The sequence below is a fragment of the Lepisma saccharinum genome, chromosome 23, assembly GCF_977018435.1.
Source record: "Lepisma saccharinum chromosome 23, izLepSacc3.1, whole genome shotgun sequence".
NCBI classification, from domain to species: Eukaryota; Metazoa; Arthropoda; class Insecta; order Zygentoma; family Lepismatidae; genus Lepisma; species Lepisma saccharinum.
The window spans coordinates 8,366,085-8,384,831 of record NC_139251.1 but is presented as its reverse complement, the minus strand read 5'-3'; the positions used below and the strand labels follow the sequence as shown (position 1 = coordinate 8,384,831).

General features: G+C 37.1%; 1 protein-coding gene across 2 annotated transcripts in view; it reads right to left on the bottom strand.

Moving 5' to 3' along the window:
* Window positions 1-18,747, bottom strand: part of LOC146005179 (uncharacterized) — a 204,409-nt gene that overhangs the window by 168,973 nt on the left and 16,689 nt on the right. For both annotated transcript variants that reach the window (XM_083144214.1, XM_083144215.1), the window contains exons 4-6: window positions 13,565-13,792; window positions 7,590-7,753; window positions 467-669 (exon numbers count right to left, since the gene is read on the bottom strand). In XM_083144214.1, coding sequence (XP_083000340.1) covers window positions 467-669; window positions 7,590-7,753; window positions 13,565-13,792 — 595 coding nt within the window. The remainder of the gene's footprint in view (window positions 1-466; window positions 670-7,589; window positions 7,754-13,564; window positions 13,793-18,747) is intronic.

Sequence of the window (18,747 nt, the reverse complement as noted above, 5' to 3'; positions counted from 1 at the left end):
ATAACATCCAGAACATTCTAGAAAGTTCCATAAAGTTCCAGAAGGTTCAAAAAGTTCTAGAAGGCTCCAGAAAGTCATAGTGCTACTACTTGAAAATGCATATACTACTTATATACAATTTTAGAAATTATGTGTTGGAGGTGACTTTTTTACAAAAATTAACAGAATTGAATCCCTTTTTGTTAACTTTGAACAAAAGTTCATCGATTTAAGACACAGGAAATCAATTATTCCACAAAAAGTAAAAAAGTCATAACCCTACGTACATGTATATTCTACGTATTTCTTATTGATGATGTCCATACCCATGTAATGCATAGGTCTCTAGAGAAAGAAAGATTTTTATTTTCTTCATCTATACAGATGAAACTGCAAGGGAAAATTTTCTCTATGTAAAAAAAGAATCATTAAGGTAAATAATAATAATACAACAAAATAAGTAAAGCAAATTCAATATCACACCTACCTAGATGGTCAATTGCTCCATTTGCATCTGTAGTGAACATTTCAACTCGAACTTTAGAAAAGTTTTCTGGCTGAAATGTTTCCATGCTACTTATCAGGTCAGTGAGTGATGTAAGGGCATCATTAAATGTTCTCACCGCATCTTGGCAATCTTTCTCCTCTTCAAAACAAGCTTCTCCATCTTCAAAAGTCTCAACAAAGTTGCTTAAGAAAAGAGAAACAAACACACAACTATTGTAATAGCATATTGACAAGAAGAACATTTGTAATAGTTTATTGCAAATTTAATGAAAATTGTGGTTATACTAGGAACCCTGGCACTTCTGAATTATCAAGCTTTCTCCAAACAGGTAATGTATATGTGAGGAATACAAACATTGATAAAATATTCATTTATACTGTTCAAGAATTATGTTTGTAACTTTGATGTACAAAAACAAAACTTATCATCATAATAATATTAAATTCGTTTGAGATAGGTAGATAGGGCAGATGACCTTGGTGGAAATTCACAATTTCCACAGTCACAATGAATGCATGTTACTGCCTGTGATATTTCTAAGGGATTTCATTACTCTATGTATCGAGTGTACAACACTCATGCTGTAGACTGATGACTTGAAGGTGGTGATTAGGGTAGAATTTGTGAAGATGGACAAAGACGTGTTGGATTGAATTGAATTGTTGTTTTAAGTTCACTTTATGCACAGAAAGGCTAATCAGGACTGGATCTACAGTTTAAAGTGGAATCTGAACCACTGGGTATCGAAAGACGTGTTGGAATGATGCTCCTCAGAGATGAATTGCCATAAAGATGTTCAAATGTTTGTGAGCTTCATTTTGTAATGGAAACACTTCAAACACTTTCCTAATCCATTTACCTTATAATTATGTCTTCAGTGATATGTTTTCTTTATTTTTATTTAGAATCAAAGTTTTGCATTCTTGGGTAGCCTAGACTTTAGAGCACAAAGCAGTTGAGTTCATTTAGATATATACTACAAGGAAAAATAAGTCATATTAGCTATATGCTTTAGAATCAATTATTATAACCAATAAATGATTAATAATTCCTTGGTTCTTCTCCTATAGGTGAGTTTCTCATAGCATCATAACATGCAGCGCCACCATGTTTGCAAGTCAATTTGTAAACAAACAATAGTAAATACATACACATACATTATGTTTGCAGAGCTTTGCTTTCAAACACAATGCACAGTCGTTTTACTTGTGTGTGAAATGGAGGTAACATTGAGTGCAATCAAAACCAATGTTGTGCTGTGGAAAAAGGACTACTATGTACTTTTTGATATGTACAAACTCTTGGCAAAATCAACAGAAAAAGAATGGTGAAAAGGTGAATTTCTGTTGATTTGTATGAATTTCATGCTAAAGAAATAAAAAACTATGTAAATATTTGGCCAAAAGTTGAAATGTCTCTCTCTCTCTCTCTCTCTCTCTCTCACACACACACACTCACACACACACACACACACACACACACACACACACACACACACAGAGAGAGAGAGAGACACACACACACACTCAGAGACACACAATTATCTCCTCCATTTCACTTGCTAAGGTTCTATTATTATTTACTTCACTTTTTCCTATTATTTTACTGTTCCTGAACTGTAACTACAACTTACATTACATCTTTCATAAAAAAAAAAACAGTTTCCATGACTTATGAAATAAGGGTTAGTTCCTGTTCTAAGAAGAAAATCAAATCCTGTTAACATTTCTTGAACATGTTAATGTGACCCACTTGCACTTCACCATACAGATAAATAGGTGACAATTTTAGTTACACGACACAAAATATTCACAGCATACCAGATAATTTTTGTTTAATTCATCACGGTCTGTATGGAGTTTCTTGCAGAAATAACAATCCTTGAGTCCTCATGCATTCAGTTTTGATAACCATTTGTATGCAGAAAAAGTGAATATCCGTTTTCAGAGAATAAATGGCAATTGAAAACTTCTATTTGGGCAACCCATCATTGCACAATTAACCATTGTGTTTAAATCTCTCCTTGCTCAAATGTTATAATAGGTTACATATGTTTACTTGGCAGGTTGCAATTATGGTATCATCATATACTAATGCAACTCTCCTACATATTAATTTACTTGGTTTATTTTACTTCTCTTTTCTGTAACTTTTTGGCTAATAGCAAATGTGAGTGATGAACCCGTAACACCTGGCGTCACACCTTGCTGCTTTATCCACTTCATGACAGAGGTTGACTCCAAATGTATAACAGTTGGGCTGAAAAGTTCGTAGGCTAACATAGTAAAAAATATTTTTTTGACAAAATTCGATTTTATTATTCAATATAGTTGCCTTCGAGGGCAATACAACGATTATAGCGGTCATACAATTTTTCGATGCCATTTTTATAGTACGATTTCTCTTTAGCCTCAAAATAGGCCTCAGTTTCGGCGATTACCTCTTCATCAGTGCTAACTTTCTTTCCAGCGAGCATTCTTTTAAGGTCTGCAAACAGGAAAAAGTCACTGGGGGCCAGATCTGGAGAATATGGTGGATGGGGAAGCAATTCGTAGTCTAATTCATATAATTTTGCCATCATTTTCATTGATTTGTGACACGGTGCATTGTCTTGATGAAACAGCACTTTGTTCTTCTTCAAATGGGGCCGTTTTTTCGTGATTTTATCCTTTAAACGCTCCAACAATGCTATGTAATAATCGCTGTTGATGGTCTGGCCCTTTTTGAGGTAATCGATGAATATAATATGATGCGCATCCCAGAATACTGATGCCATAACCTTGCCAGCCGACTGTTGCGTCTTTCCACGCTTTGGATTCGGTTCATCACGTGCAGTCCACTCGGCTGACTGTCGATTGGACTCTGGAGTGTAGTTATGGACCCATGTTTCATCCATTGTAATATATCGACGGAAAAATTCATGTTTTTTACGGTTGAATATCGCTAAACATTGCTCCGAATCATCAAAACGTTGTTGCTTTTGATCGATTGTGAGCACGCGCGGCACCCATTTTGCACACAGCTTTCGCATGTTCAAATATCCATGCACAATATGTCCAACACGTTCCTTTGATATTTTTAAAGTCTCAGCTATCTCGATCAACTTCACTTTATGATCATTTAAAATTATTTTGTGGACTTTTTTGATGTTTTCGTCGGTAACAGCCTCTTTGGGGCGTCCACTGCGTGCATCGTCTTCGATGCTCATTTCGCCTCGTTTAAATTTAGCAAACCACTTCTCAATGGTTGATTTTCCTGGTGCAGAGTCCGAATAATGTTTATCAAGCCAAGCCTTGGCTTCAACAGTATTTTTTTTCGCCAAAAAGCACTGCTTCATTAACACACGAAATTCTTTTTTATCCATTTTTTCACAATAACAAAAGCTGCTTCACTCACAATGCTATATCTCACGAACTAATTATCCGGCAGCTGTGAAATTTATACACGTATCTTTTGAAGGTTAGTACTAAGTAAAAATCACATGGATTTAATTCTAGTAACGCCATCTATGAGTCAGCCTACGAACTTTTCAGCCCACCCGATAAGTATTGGGGCCTAGCCAATAGTGATACCAGATGTATCAGTATCAGAAAATGACAGTTTGAATTTAAATGGCGATACCAGCCAATATGTTTCTGGAGTCTGGTAATATCGAAAGGTACACAAAATGTAGCAAATATTTTTAGTCATAAAAATTACGAAAAATGCATCAAATTTCATTAATTTTGCCCCAATATTGTGGAGAACAATAGATTCAGCCTCAAAGGACAGCTAAATTTTAACCCATTACCTGCGGTGAATCTATATATAAACTCTCCAAAAGTGGTCCTTTTTTTTGGAGCGTCTATATGTAGACAGTATTTCAAAATTAACGATTATTGTATTGCAGCAAGTCATTTTTATAGACACCACTTTTTCTTGCTTTTAGTACTCCATGTGGGCAATTGGCAATCAAACAAGTCATTGTTGATGCTTTGTCAGTTCCTGAAAAATATTTTTTGTAATATGGAAAGTCTAGTCGACAGGCAATCTGACTGCCATGTGGGAGATCTAGGTTCGATTCCCAGGGTGGGTGATCTACCAGCATTGTTACTGCATACAATGGCTCTGGGGCTCACCCAGCCTCAAATCAATGGGTACCTGGGGCAACCCTGGAGGATAAAGGCAGCTGGAGTGTGGTGCTGATAACATCACCTCCAAACTAGCTGAGATCGAGAATATGTGCTGGGGCCCACCCCAAATCCCCTAAATGCACCTTCATGGCAGGGTGCTATATGCACGGGAAATTTACCTTTTTACCTTACCTAATATGGAATGTTTATTTGTGCCAGAGTCTATATATATGAGAGCTAGTCAAAAAAGAATGAGAATGTTTTTTTTTTTACTTACGAAATAAATTAGGCAGGGTCCAGGTTGATATGGTCCTTTTCAAAGTAGTCCCAATCAAGTTGTAACACTTGGCTTAACATGTCTGCCAGTCCTGGAAGACAAGCTGGAACCCATCGCTTAACATCATCTTTAGAACCGCCTCCGCCTTCTTCAAAATGGCCTTTGATGAATCAAAACACTTGCCCCGCAGCTTCGATTTCAGATGAGGGAACAGAAAAAAAGGCCACATGGAGCAACATCCAGGATGTATGGAGGGTGCAGGACACATTCAATGTTTTGTCGAGCCAGATATTGAGCAACAACATTGGAAACACGAGGGCGTGCATTATCCTGGTGCAGCGCCAACCAGATGGATGCAGCTCAGGGCATTTTTGATGGATGTGTTCAGTCAGGGTCTTCAAAACAGTCACGTAATACTGCCCAGTAACTGTGGTATGTTGGTAGACCATTCCATGGTAGTCAAAGAAGGAAATCACCATTACCTTATTCTTCGACAGAACAGCTTTGACTTTCTTTGGCGTCTGAGAACTGGGTGATTTCCAGACTGTGCTCACCTGTTTGCTTTCAGGATTGTAGTGGTGAAGTCAACTCTTGTCACCAGTTATGATGGAATTCAGGTGGGTCTCGCCACGCTCCGCTACCAGACACTGAAGCTCCCGACACACCTCCACTCTCACATTCTTCTGTTCAGGCGTTAGCAATCTCGGCACCCATCTTGCACATATGCATTTCATGTGCAAGCGATCGTGCAGAATGGTGAACACACTACCATGGGATATGTGTAACATGTCCTCCAGTTCATCTATTGTTATTCGGCAATCTTCCCGAACAATGATGGCAGTTGTGTTAACCATGATCTCGTTCACTGTGATGGGCGGAGCTCCCGGACTGCCCTGCTTTGTGGTCAAAACACGGCCCTTCTTAAAACTGTTTCAACCACTGAAATGCCATTAATTGTGGAAGGACATCTTGACCCTATGCCTGCTACAACATTTTGTATGCTTCCGTGGCAGATTTCTGCAGATGGAAGCAAAATTTCAAAGCCGCGTACTGCTCCTCACGAACCGACTCAATTTTCCGTATGTGACTTCTGACCATTCATATTTTGTTTCCTCAGTGTTGCCAGATGCATGCGCATACATGCTTGCAATTTTATGTGCCGATTCCAGTAGACACCTTCTTCTCACGCAAATTTGTTTCACCGCTGCATGTTGACTGTGTGATATAAAAAAAATATATCATTCTCTCTCTTTTTTGACTAGCCATTGTAGTACTGGTATCAATAGTAATTGTAACACGTTTCAGCATTGGAATTGCTATATATTCAAAATGGTATTGGCTCATGTATGTATTATAAATTATATGGCATGTTTGTAAAGATGGTAGCATCAAAACTGTGGAGTGCTGTTTTCATTCTAATTTTCTTTAGAATTGTACTGATGCTGAAGCAGATATTTGACATCTTTCTTGGTCAACATTTTCAATTCCTGATCGTCTGGTTGGTTTAAAGCAAATGGCACAATGATGAATAGTTTGCCCATTATTACAAATTCCCTCTGGCTGTACTGACTTCCCATTTCTACAATCACATAAATATTGAGTCTGAAAGGTTCATGATGTATGCACTTTCAAATTAAGTTCAATGAAGGAGCATCTGACATGAAATGTTTGTAATTCAGTGTTTATATACAGTAATTTTAAATATATTAACAATATACCATCATATTCATTAATTTTGTTTTAAGCAATGCAAGGCAAGAAATGATTAATTGATTAATTGACTTTGTGTTTTAAGTCCACTTTATGCACAGTAAGGCTAATCGGGACTGGACCTACAGTTTTAAGAGGGGTCCGAACCACTGTGTGCCTCCACTGGGTATAGAACAAGGTACCCTTTAATTACAAGGCAACAATGCTACCACTGCGCCATCGGGGAGGCCCGGCAAGAAATGAGCTGAAGAAGCAGAGGATAACATTTGTTCCAATATCAGTACAATTCTATTAATTAAAATAACACAGGATATGTGTAGAAAGTGTGTGTAAATTGTGATGGACAATTTACCAATTAATTGTGTTATCCATTTTTCTTGTAGAAACTGTAGGTCAATATAAAGAAGTTCAAATGTTATTTTTTTTACAAATAAAATAAAGGCAGACTACAAAAAATGGAATTACTATAATGCAAGTAATGAAAATGGTAATGCTATGGCCTGTGTGCTTGAATTGAATTAATGTTGTAAGTCCACTTTATGCACAGAAAGGCTAATCGGGACTGAGCCTATAGTTTTAAGTGGGATCTGAACCACTAAGTGGCTTCACCGGGTATCGGACCTTGGGCCCCTTGATTACAAGGTGACGATGCTACTTCTGCACCATTAGAGAGGCTCGCCTGTGTGTGGTATCGTGCCATGAAAACACATGAAGTGATGTAGAAGTAGGGTCCACATATTCTCGGTTTGGTCAGAATGGAGATGATGTGATTAGCACCATGCTCCTCCTCCCCAGTGTTGATGCCTGGCACACAATGGTTAGAAGCTTGGGACATTGTTGGAAAAATTCCCTCCTAAAGTCACCCACATGGGAATCAGATGCACTTCTGACCAGATCACTGCAGCTCACCATCATGGAACGTTCCATTTGTAATTTGCTGAGGAACAACATGTATATTAAATGTTAAAGTAATTATAAGATACACAATGCTTGACTTTATTACCTTATCTCAGAGAGGAAGAAATTCATCTTTTCATTTTTCCATATCTCTTTCACAATTTCAAGTTCTTGTTTTGTGTTAGCTTTTTCCTTCCATGCCAGAAGTTTAAGATGCAAGTAGATATCAGCATAACAACGCTGATTATTAAGAACCACTCTATTTATCTTCTGGAATATTTTACATAAAAATTAATTAATTTAGTAAAAAACTTGTTTATAAAACAACACTCACTAAAATAATGTATGTGTGTACATATATGTGTGGGTGATACATGTGAGAGAGAGAGACAGTTAGTGAGTACATCAAGCGACAGATCCATAACTTCAATTGATGAAAGTAGGGATGTCATTAGGAAATGTGAAGTCCTGCATGAAGTATATCCACAAAGCCCTTATATTTTGAAAAGTGAAAATATAGGGAACTTCCATTTCTTGTCAAAGTCTAAAATCAGCATTGTTATTAGTTTTGCATAATCATTATTTCTTGTTTTGATTTTTGTTATTTAGCATCACTTTTCTGCCACTTTTAGCTAATCACGACGATGAGGATGAGTGATGATTATATGAATTTCAAGAAGATAGCATATTGTGCTAACTGCTCCGCCATGGAGGTTGGCTCTTGTTTTATATGTATACAGGGTGATTCAGAATTCCTATTGCACACATCTAGAGGTTGTAGAGGGGACTTAGTAGATCAAGTTTTGATAAGGAACCCATATCCGGAAACGTATTGTTTTGGTACTACACAGGTGACAAGATCACATATTTTCACATCTCCCACTTTACCTGTGTCACTGCAAGAGCTGCTCGATGTGGCGATCCTGAAGTTCGTTGCAAACATTGTACCTCTGAAGGATGTTTGCATACACACGCTCAAAAATACCTGGTGTGTGCTGAATCGTGTCTGCTGAAGGCAGAACTCTTGCAACCAGGTCTTCCTTCGACACTACAGGAGTCTCATAAACAATAGTCTTCATGTGGCCCCATACGAAAAAGTCAAGAGGCGTTAGATCCGGAGATCGTGGTGGCCAAGGAGTTGATCCACCTGTCCCCATATGTTTGATTGAGATGTTGTCGGACGTCATGGGAAAAATGCTGGTGCGCCATCATGTTGAAACCACAGGTGCTGTGCAAACAGATTGTAATCAGAGGACGTTGGAAGCAGCACACATGACATCAGGTGACTGAAGACGTTGAACTCCGACAATGTGGGTTGCCTACCATGAAGCGGGAGATGTGATCTTGTCATCTGTGTAGTACCAAAACGGTACGTTTCCGGACATAGATTCCTTATCAAAACTTGATCAACTAAGTCCCCTCTACAACCTCTAGAAGTGTGTACCATTGATAAAACTTGACAATGTGTGGATAACATCAAGGCAAAAAACATATCTTACTAATTTTTTGCTGTTGAGGCCTTCTTTCAGCATTTGAGCCCTCAGACAGATCCATCAAGAAAATTTATGTTGCTTTGAGCTACTACTTGGTTGGTCTACCAGCCAACCAAAACTTTATCTTGCAACTCAGTTATCGAGATACCAATATTTCATACAAATGGGATGGTCATAATCGGGGGACGGATTTATATATGAAAATACATATTTAGGTACGAAGCTGATATTAGTTATATTCTTAATTATCTTTGTGCATCAGTTTTTATTATGGCTGAGCCGATACGGATACCCATGTATTAGTATCAGTGGTATCAGTATCAGAAAGTATCGGTTGTAATTCATCTGCTGATACCAGCCGATACTTCTCCAAGCATATTGGTGTTTCACAGTGTCCACAAGAAAGCTGCACGACACTTTTTCAGAGTCTAATTATCCTGGAAATTAAGCAAAATGCAAAGTTTATTTTTATTTTGCACAAAAAAACTGTATTTTGTGAATATATACATCTCTTTTAATATTCTGATGTAACTCTTGAATATTCTAAAACATTTATTTTTTGTAAATTGATACATATAATTGGAGAAGATTTGCACACCAATAGTGATCAATATTTATAACAAATTTTAATTATTGAAATTTTCAAGTATTGGTATCGGTGGGAATGGGCAAGAGTATCTGCATCTGTATCGGTCCAAAGTGGTATTGGCTCAGCTTTAGTTTCTATTTTCCAAATTTGTACATATATTAGTTTTCTTGCTCATAAGTTATTTTTCCATATTTCAAAACATTTCTCAACATATTTTCCAAATTGGTGCAATAACTACATATTCCCATGTGACAAAGAGTTGGGTGAATATCTTGCGAATAACTGACAATTTTACACCTCCCAACTGTTTGCTTTGCTATTGTTGAACACTTGAAATTTTTGTTTATTTACAATTGTTGTCAACAATAGAGAATGAGGGCTCAAGCATCGGCTCCTGGTTGTCACAAATGATATTTTCGCAAAGTTGGAAGAGTTCCAAGACGAGCAGCCCATTGCTAACCCCACCCTCGTTACTAGTTGCTCGTCCAACAGCAGCGCCAGAAGCTATGAATTTGTGGCACATGTATGGGATTTGGATCAGGTTTCTCTTCAAGACAGTCACAGTAATAGTTACAATGCCGAGACTGTATTTTATGTAGTACGTGTAGTGTCTTATATTATTAAAAAGGTAACTCCATATTTTGGTGAAAATAACTAAATATATATTTAGCACATTTTTACTACTATATGTCCATTCCCTGGTCGTATTCATCTTTATTTTTTTTTCAGCTTTGCTCTTACGTACCCTATTTTTTTTTTAATTTTTTTTTTATTGGTACATGAGTGGTTATTAGTGCCAAGCTGTGGTTGCATATGAGACTCGGAATGGTTTTAGTATATTACCAGGTGTAGAAGTATGAAACCGGAATTTGTTTGCAAGAAGTAAACGGCTGGTGTTTGCAACTGTGAAACAATATTTTATATAATAGCTTGCAATTCGTTGTCTTCGAACTTTTTCGGAAGTTTAACACGTTCCTCCTTCCGCAAGTCAAAATCGCCACTTTTGAATTTCTCGAACCACTCGAAACACTGCATTTTCCCGAGAGCATGTTCGCCGTAAGCTTCGACGAGCATTCGATGCGATTCTGCGGCGGTTTTCTTCAAATGATAACAGAACACCAATGCTGTCCGCAAATCGTAGTTCGTAGGCACAAAACTCGACATGTTCCGGATGCGCAACACCTTCCTCTGTCTGGCACTCGGGTTACTGTGTGCCGATATAACGTCCTCGGGAGTGGCGGGCAGCAGCTGGTGCTGCTTACGCGATCTTCCGCACCCTCCACTGCCGGCTAGCCACCATCTATCGGCCAATTCCGGTTTCATACTTCTACACCTGGTAGAAGATTATTGTTATTATTGATATCTGAAATATTGACCGGACTGCCACTTATGGTTTAGGGTCTCTGCAATGGTGTAGAGGCAATGCTGCCAACTTACATTCAAAGACTAGCTGGTTCTATCCTCGGTGGAGGTGCATTGCAGTGGTTCAGATTCCACTTTAAGCTGTAGGTCCAGTCTCAATTAGTCTATCTGAGCACAAAAGTGCAATCAATCATAAGGATGAAACGTCTCAAAAGTATCTTTCAAGATTGCTTTTAGAAACATCAGCGTGGAGCCAACCATTCATGAGATACTGAAAATATCTCTGTAAGTTTCTGGTAACTTGCGACTGATGGTTTGGTGATCTATGGGCAAGAGCAAATCATTAAGAATATCATTAATAAATCTGCTTTGACTTCCATATTTTTCTTATGGAGAATGAAAACACTTGATCTTCAACTCAAAATTTTTCAGTTAATAGAGCAGTGTTTTGGCATTTTTGTAAAGGCGTTCTTCAACTTTTCTTCGTTCTCTTCATGCTCCTGGAGTACTTAAGGAAATAATAAATAGCCACATATTCTTTGGACTTAAAGGAGCACCGGAACTTATGCATTGTAAGTGCCTATATATGCCAGCACTTTGGAACCACTGACAAAGCAGAGCTGCTTTCTGGTTTCCAAGCCTATATCTCTTAACTGAAAGGACAGGGCAAGGGATAGTTTGGGTAGGCACTTGTCAATTCTCTTCATGAGCAAAGTGAACAACTCCGGTGATGGGGACCTGGCCTTGTCAAGCCTTCATGGAATTTAAAAACTGGGTATTTTAGATTAGTGAGCTGAGAGTAGGCAAAATGCACCAAAGCACCTGCAAAAGTAACACAATGCATCTGCAAGATGTCCCGTGCTGCAGCCGTGCAGTCTAAGGCATCATGCTTTGGGCTCCAGCTATGGAATGCACGCAGGTTTGAGTCTGCTGGGGGAAGCGTATCAACTTTTCTCCTGTGGTTTTGGCCTGTGTATGGGACCGGTGGCCACTCACGATCGTGAGGAAATTGGGGAGCTATGAATGAGGAGCGTAACCCAGTCATGGAAACCTACAACAACGACTAGGGTTCGTCGTGCTGACCACACATCACCCTGTAACTGGTCGGATGATCTCCCAGTGACTGAGCGAGTAGGATTAGATGGGAGTGAGGCCAGCAGTTGGTAGGAAGGGCCGAGTCCTCAATGGGCTGTTGCTGCACCACAGGCTATTGGTAAAAAAGTAGGGTTTTACTAACATATTCGTGACTACTTTTAAATTTTCACCTTACTTTATTTTAGTACTTATAATGATTCTCAAGCACCTTGTGTGTCACTCTGCTGTTCATCGCAATTGTCATCACATTCCAGTTCAGTCTCCAAATTATCTTCTTTCTTTTACCTCTGCATTATCACAATCACCAACAGACCCTTATCACTGATGATATTGTATTTATTGCATTCACCATGCTGCAGACCCTCAGTCCATTCTACAAGCAGACAATGCTACCATCAACCCAAACAAAAACTGTCACTCTGTATCTCACAGATACAAACAGCCTACTAAGCCCACCAAGAAGAGGCACCAGGCAGAGACTGTGCTCGTCTGTACTCAGACAAATAGGGAAGCAGCTATGGAGAAGCTTAGAACCACATGCTTAATCATTTGTGAGAAAACAAACAATTTTGGATGCCTGTATCTCAGAGATACGGAAGGGCCAATGGAGGGTCAAAGAGCAACCTTGACATGTACAGCAGCTTTTGTAGGAAGAGAGGGGAGTGGGGGCACATTTAAACATGTTCCACACAGTGTGAATTGAAATGCAAAAATGCAGGAAAAGCTGCTACATGCATCAACTTGTATTTTTTTCTGGAATAGATCGTTCTGCAATAAATATGCCATATTTTAACAGCAAACTCTCTTCTACTCCGAAATGAAATCATATTTTGGATCCCTATCCATGATTGCATTCAGTAATTCATTTTAACAAATATGTTATGATCAACAATTTACATGCCTCTCAGCATGAAACTGCATTCATTTTTGTATTAATGTTGCTAGCAAATATACTAAATTGGACCATGTCATTAACCATGTATGCAGTTTAACAACAAAATAAACTCTACCTCTGCCAGGCTAAGAACCAGAACAGGGAATGTGCTTATGGGAGTAACTGCCTGTTGCCACATCTACTACAAAGAAACTTGCAGTCAAATAGCAAATTAGGCCTACAGCTGCCCCCTTTTTGGGCAAGAAGTGGCAACATTTGAATCCCTCCTCCATGAAGCAGCCAGCAGGAAAACAGGATTTTGTCAAAATAACGGTTCTGAGCTGTAAGCTGTAAATGGAGGCCGGTTCTTATGGTGGCACTAATTTAATATATACAACTTCATAATGTTTAAGTAATAAAAGATACCTGTCCAATATGGGCAACTAACAAGAATTTTATCATTGTACAATAGGTCTACATGGTAAGTTTGAGGCAGCAGATATTAAAGTGAAAGGAAAACATTCTGTGTAATAGGTTAGTATGATATTCTGGAACCATTTGTGTATGTGTGTGTCTGTAGTTCAGATAATTTCATACAAACAGTAAATAAAACAAAGAATGTTACAAGCAATGTGTATAATAGCACCTAGATACAGAAAAATACTTACCAGAATCTCAAATTCAAAATATTTTTGTAGGCTTAATGGCAAAACGTATGAAATTTTCTGGAAATCTGCATAGTATTGCCTCATTACTTCTTTGTTCATTGTTAGTCTCTCCTCTTCAAGATTATCCAGGTTTTTATAATACAAGTCCACAGTTTCTATCCAGTCCTCATACAGTTTCTCCACACCATCCCATTCTCCTTCAAAATCTTCATAACTACAATTTAGTAACTGGGAAATAAATTAAATAAAAATGCACACAGAGATCTAATGAAGAATATCACTATTTATTATTATTATTACTATTATCCTTTAAAACTACTTTTTCCTATTAAGACCACATTCAAGAGTGTGCTGTAAATTCTAGGGTAAAATGGCATGTGACAGTGCTTTTTCCCAACATTTCAGTCAGAGAACATGCTTAATATACAGGGTGATTCAAAAGTCCCCGGACCCCCTTTTTCCTTTGAAACGGATGTGGCAATGGCAGATCAAAATTCACCTGGGTACATCTGGATAAGGAGTCCACGTGTGAGGATGCATCCAGAACATGGCTGCCATCTTGAAGTCCGCCACATTGGATCGAGGTCAATTTTTTCAAATGGCAAGGGAGTCATGTAGGGTATCAAAACACATTAGAATTTTCCAAGAAATTCAGTGCAGTAATTAGTTTTGAGATAGCTGTAACAGTACCGCCACATGACACCCTTGCCATTTGAAAAAAAAAACCTCGATCCAATGTGGCATACTTCAAGATTGGAGCCATGTCCCAGAAGCACCCTCACACAAGGGCCTCTTATCCTGATGTACCCAGATGAAGTTGGATCTGCCATTACCGCATCAGTTTCAAAGAAAAAAGAGTATCCTGGGTCTTTTGAATCACCCTGTATAATATTTAATTAATGAAAGTATAAGCTATTCATAACTTTCATCACTCCCAAGTCAGTTGTCAGCCACATGGGAGAATGATATTTCTGTGTTGAGAATTGCTTATGGTTTGTCTGTTCAGATGTAGCAAAACAAGAACATTCTTGCAGGTATTCTTGTGAAAGTCGTTCATTATCTGTATACATAATATAAACACTATTCTGTGAAGACTAAGTTCCGTGAAGTGTGTAGGAATTAGTAAATTCTCTAGAAAGTGTTTTTTTTGTGGCTCCACTTGAAGGTACCTTGAAAACAGTGATACCATTTGAAGGAAAAATTGTGTAAATTTTAATTTTGCAGAAATAATTTGTACTAACATATATATTTGGCTTCACAATAAATTATAAGATATGTGTTGGCCCAATGTAAAACCACATATTGATGCAGATATTATTAGAATAATTAAATCAAGAAGACTTAGGTGGGCAGGCCATGTGGCATGAATGGGAGAGGAAAGAAGAGTTTACAGGATCCTTGTTGGGAAACCTGATAGTAAAAGACCTGTAGGAAGACCAAGACAAAGATGAAGTGATAACGTTTAGATGTACCTAAAGGAAATTGGTAAGGATGGAAAAGATTGGGTTGATATTGACCAGGATAGGGACAGATGGAAGATTTGTGTTGCTTCAGGCATAAACCTTTGGGTTTAAGAAGGCTAGAGAGTTAGTTAGTTACCTATTGGCCCTACATTGCCACCACAGCCAAAATCGCCATTGTTCGATGGTGTGTTGTCACATTTGGCTAACAACTTTTATCGTATGGTTGGCCTAACTTTCAGCCTACCACTTTGGGTTGCTTGAGTTGAATATGCAGAGTAGCTACTATATATTTCTAAAAGCAGGAACCTAAGTGATGCATACTACGATCTGTTTTATAAATACAACCTACAAGCAACTCAGAGAAAACTAGATATTTAACTTAAACATATCAAAGACCAAAATTTTACCTACTACTGAGGAAGAAAACTGTACCTATCAAAATCTATGTGTTTCAGAAATATTACTTGAATGATAAGTATTATGCTAGGTAACAAGGTATTTACTACATGGAAAACAATATGCACCTACACTCGAGTGTTATATGCTAATAACCAGGGAAGGGATATATATGTACCGAAAAAGTGTTAGATATGTAAATATATATTTATTTATTTTAATCAATGGAATTAAATATGCACTTATAGTTGTGAAAATGGCAATTTTCACAAGAGGCTCGCTCACATAGCTAAATAAAACACATTAGGCTGATATCATTACATGACATTAATAGCAATTCACAATTCAAATACAGAATGTGCTTTGTTTCGTGCTACCAAAGCAAAGGATTACCAGACTTTCTCTCGAAGTGCTGAAAAATGAATCTCCCTAAATAAGATTTATAGTGACAGAAACTGCATTCAAGTAGTGCATTTAAAATATGCAATGAATTTCACTCCAAAAGCATTCTCTATTGTTCTCAAGAATGTTAGAATGGCAGATGCATTGTCTAATGTAAAGAATTAAAATAAACAGAGAATAGAAAGCAAACAGATATAAGATGAACTATAAACTTTTGGTATTTAATGCAAGAAGGAAAATGCATTAAATGCATGAATATGGAATATATATTGGAAAACATGGAAATTATTTGTACATAAAACTAAAATATGTAAAATATGTGCTAATAGCTAATATATGTAAAAATATGGAGAATAAAACTTAAATTGCATTTTTCGAGCTTATATACCACAATTTGGCAAGATAATACAACATAACATTGATTTTTGCATCATATGAAGATATGCATTTACATATAAATGCGTTCCCTACTAATAACAAACTTGTGATGGTCCTGTGGATTCTCACAAAGTTTACTAAAATTATTGACTTGTGATAAACAATTCATTTGCTTTTAAAAGTTGAAAATTTGTAGAATAATTACTTTTGTAAAATGTTGGTTATATTTTATGTTAATCATCTGCCCTAAATGCTGAATACATAATGTAATATTTGGAATTTTGCCATTGCCAAAGTGAAGAAACTAAACAGCCATGTAATAGTTGTACAGATGATGAAATGGAATGAGTCAAGAGTTAACTGCATCTTGCTTTGTTTTATTTGTAATACATAAACTCACAGAATAAATATATTTGCCTTTGCGCTTTCCATTCAAGGTATTTATGAACCAATCAACTAATTAAAATTGTATAAGATCATTGAGAAGTGATCACTGCAAGCTTGAGCTTTAAAATGAACCATGAAACACCATTCTGTACAAGCGACAAATAAACATTGAAAGATCAGGAAGTAAATGATGTGAGAAAGCAACCCAAAAGGCTCCATCCAAAGTGATTCATTGTCGTTTGTACTTGTTGAGCATTGTTTGTGACAGGACATTCCTAGCATATTCCTCTGGACTGATGGATTTAATCGACTTCTCCAAAACAAGCCTCAAGGCCATGTTACTACACAATGGCAACACTAAACCATAACTACCAGTGACACATTCAGTGCACATGAAAGAAACGTATGTCGATTTGGTAAGTGCACACCGATCAGGGTTGTGCAATTAAACGTAGAAAAAGGTTTTCTACATGACATAAATTATGCATAAAAAAACTTGTAAAACATATAAAAAACAAATTAAATATAAAAAATTAAAAGAAATCATGCTTCTTGCCATGGTTATTGTTATGAATGGCAGCTGTTAGTGGTAGAAAACAAAAAATGAAGGCTATAAGAAACTTTCCTTCCTAATTTGTATGTGATTGGAATTTTATAAACTGGCATATTCACATTCACATCATAATTAGCCTATGCAAGTGCATAATACACATGAAAAAAGGAATTTGAAGCTGTTAATAAAACTTTGAAATCAAATCAAAATAAATTGTTGTTAATCGTTGTATTATGTTATAAACACAAGTACTAGTGCAAAACGTATATATCAACAAGTTCTTGAATTTTTAAAGTATGTAAGAGATAAGTTCTATTTTGAAAAATCTGTTAGTGAGGATGAGGGCATGAGGTGGCTGTATAAACAATCTTCAGAAAATAATGATTGTGTGCTCAAATATGTAAGAAAATTAAAGTTTAAAATGTAATATAATTAAAGTTTTTTTACATTACTAGTTTACGAAAGAAAATTATTTCTTTACATCTTCGTATAAAGCTGGTTTTCACGTGAAGTAAAATTACATGTAATTTATGTAAAAAACATAACAAGTAAATTACCTTGCCAACCCTGACTTGTTACAATGAGTACTCCTGGCCAGTGTGTGGAGATTTTAAAACCATTGCCATACTATTCACACCTCAACGAGTCTTTACAAAATGCTGTTGTTTCCTGCGCCTCTGGGACAGAGTAATCGACAAACACTATTCTGTCCAAAACTGGCCTTCAATAGAAAAGTTCATCCAAGTGCAAAATAATGTGAAGTTTATTGGCAGAGCAAAACCTCATATTGCTTCTTTCTTTACATATAAAATTGGATTCGATGAAAAACTTTCTAGATGCTCTGGACAAAAGTGGTGAATGAAATAATCATTGGACCCCAGATGAGAAAACTTTTGGAAGGTAGGAATTTCAAGAGCAAGCTGAATGCTTTGGAACCAGTAGCCTCGAAAGCTTTGCATCCCTTGTTAAAGGTTTTCTTAGTTATAAAAAACTGACAACTATAGTGTCAGTGCAAGGGGGTGGCCAGCAGCTAGACGTCACTCAAACTACACTTCTTGAATTCTCATTTGGAATTTTTCTCCAACAAGTTAGAGGCTGTGAGCGACTAAAAAAGGAAGAAGAGACCACCGGGATATTCACCAAATGGAACAACAGCATCAAAAACGAACATGATGGGTGACTTTTGCTGGTACCTGTTAAAACAGGATGCAACACCATACAAGAGGTTGTGTAAAGGTTGTGGTGATATGATTTGTAGAAAATACATGTAATTGATCTTGGTCTGTTTGTTCATTGTCAATTTAATTGTCAAGTGTTTCCTTTCTTTTCTCCTGTGTAATCCTGAGAAAACGTGACGAAGGCTCTGGAGACAGGGCTAAAATATCAACATTTTGGGATAAGGAAGACATATAAGAAGAGGGAAGAAAATGACTTGCCATGGCACCATGCATGCAGTACATGTAATGATTACACACATTTTTCAGAATTTCAATATGTAAAGCAGTCACTTCATAAAAAGTGCTGTAATTCAATGTTTACAAACTTTTCTTGACAATTTAACATAACACAGACAGACACATAATGACCAGCTCAATGAACTGGGA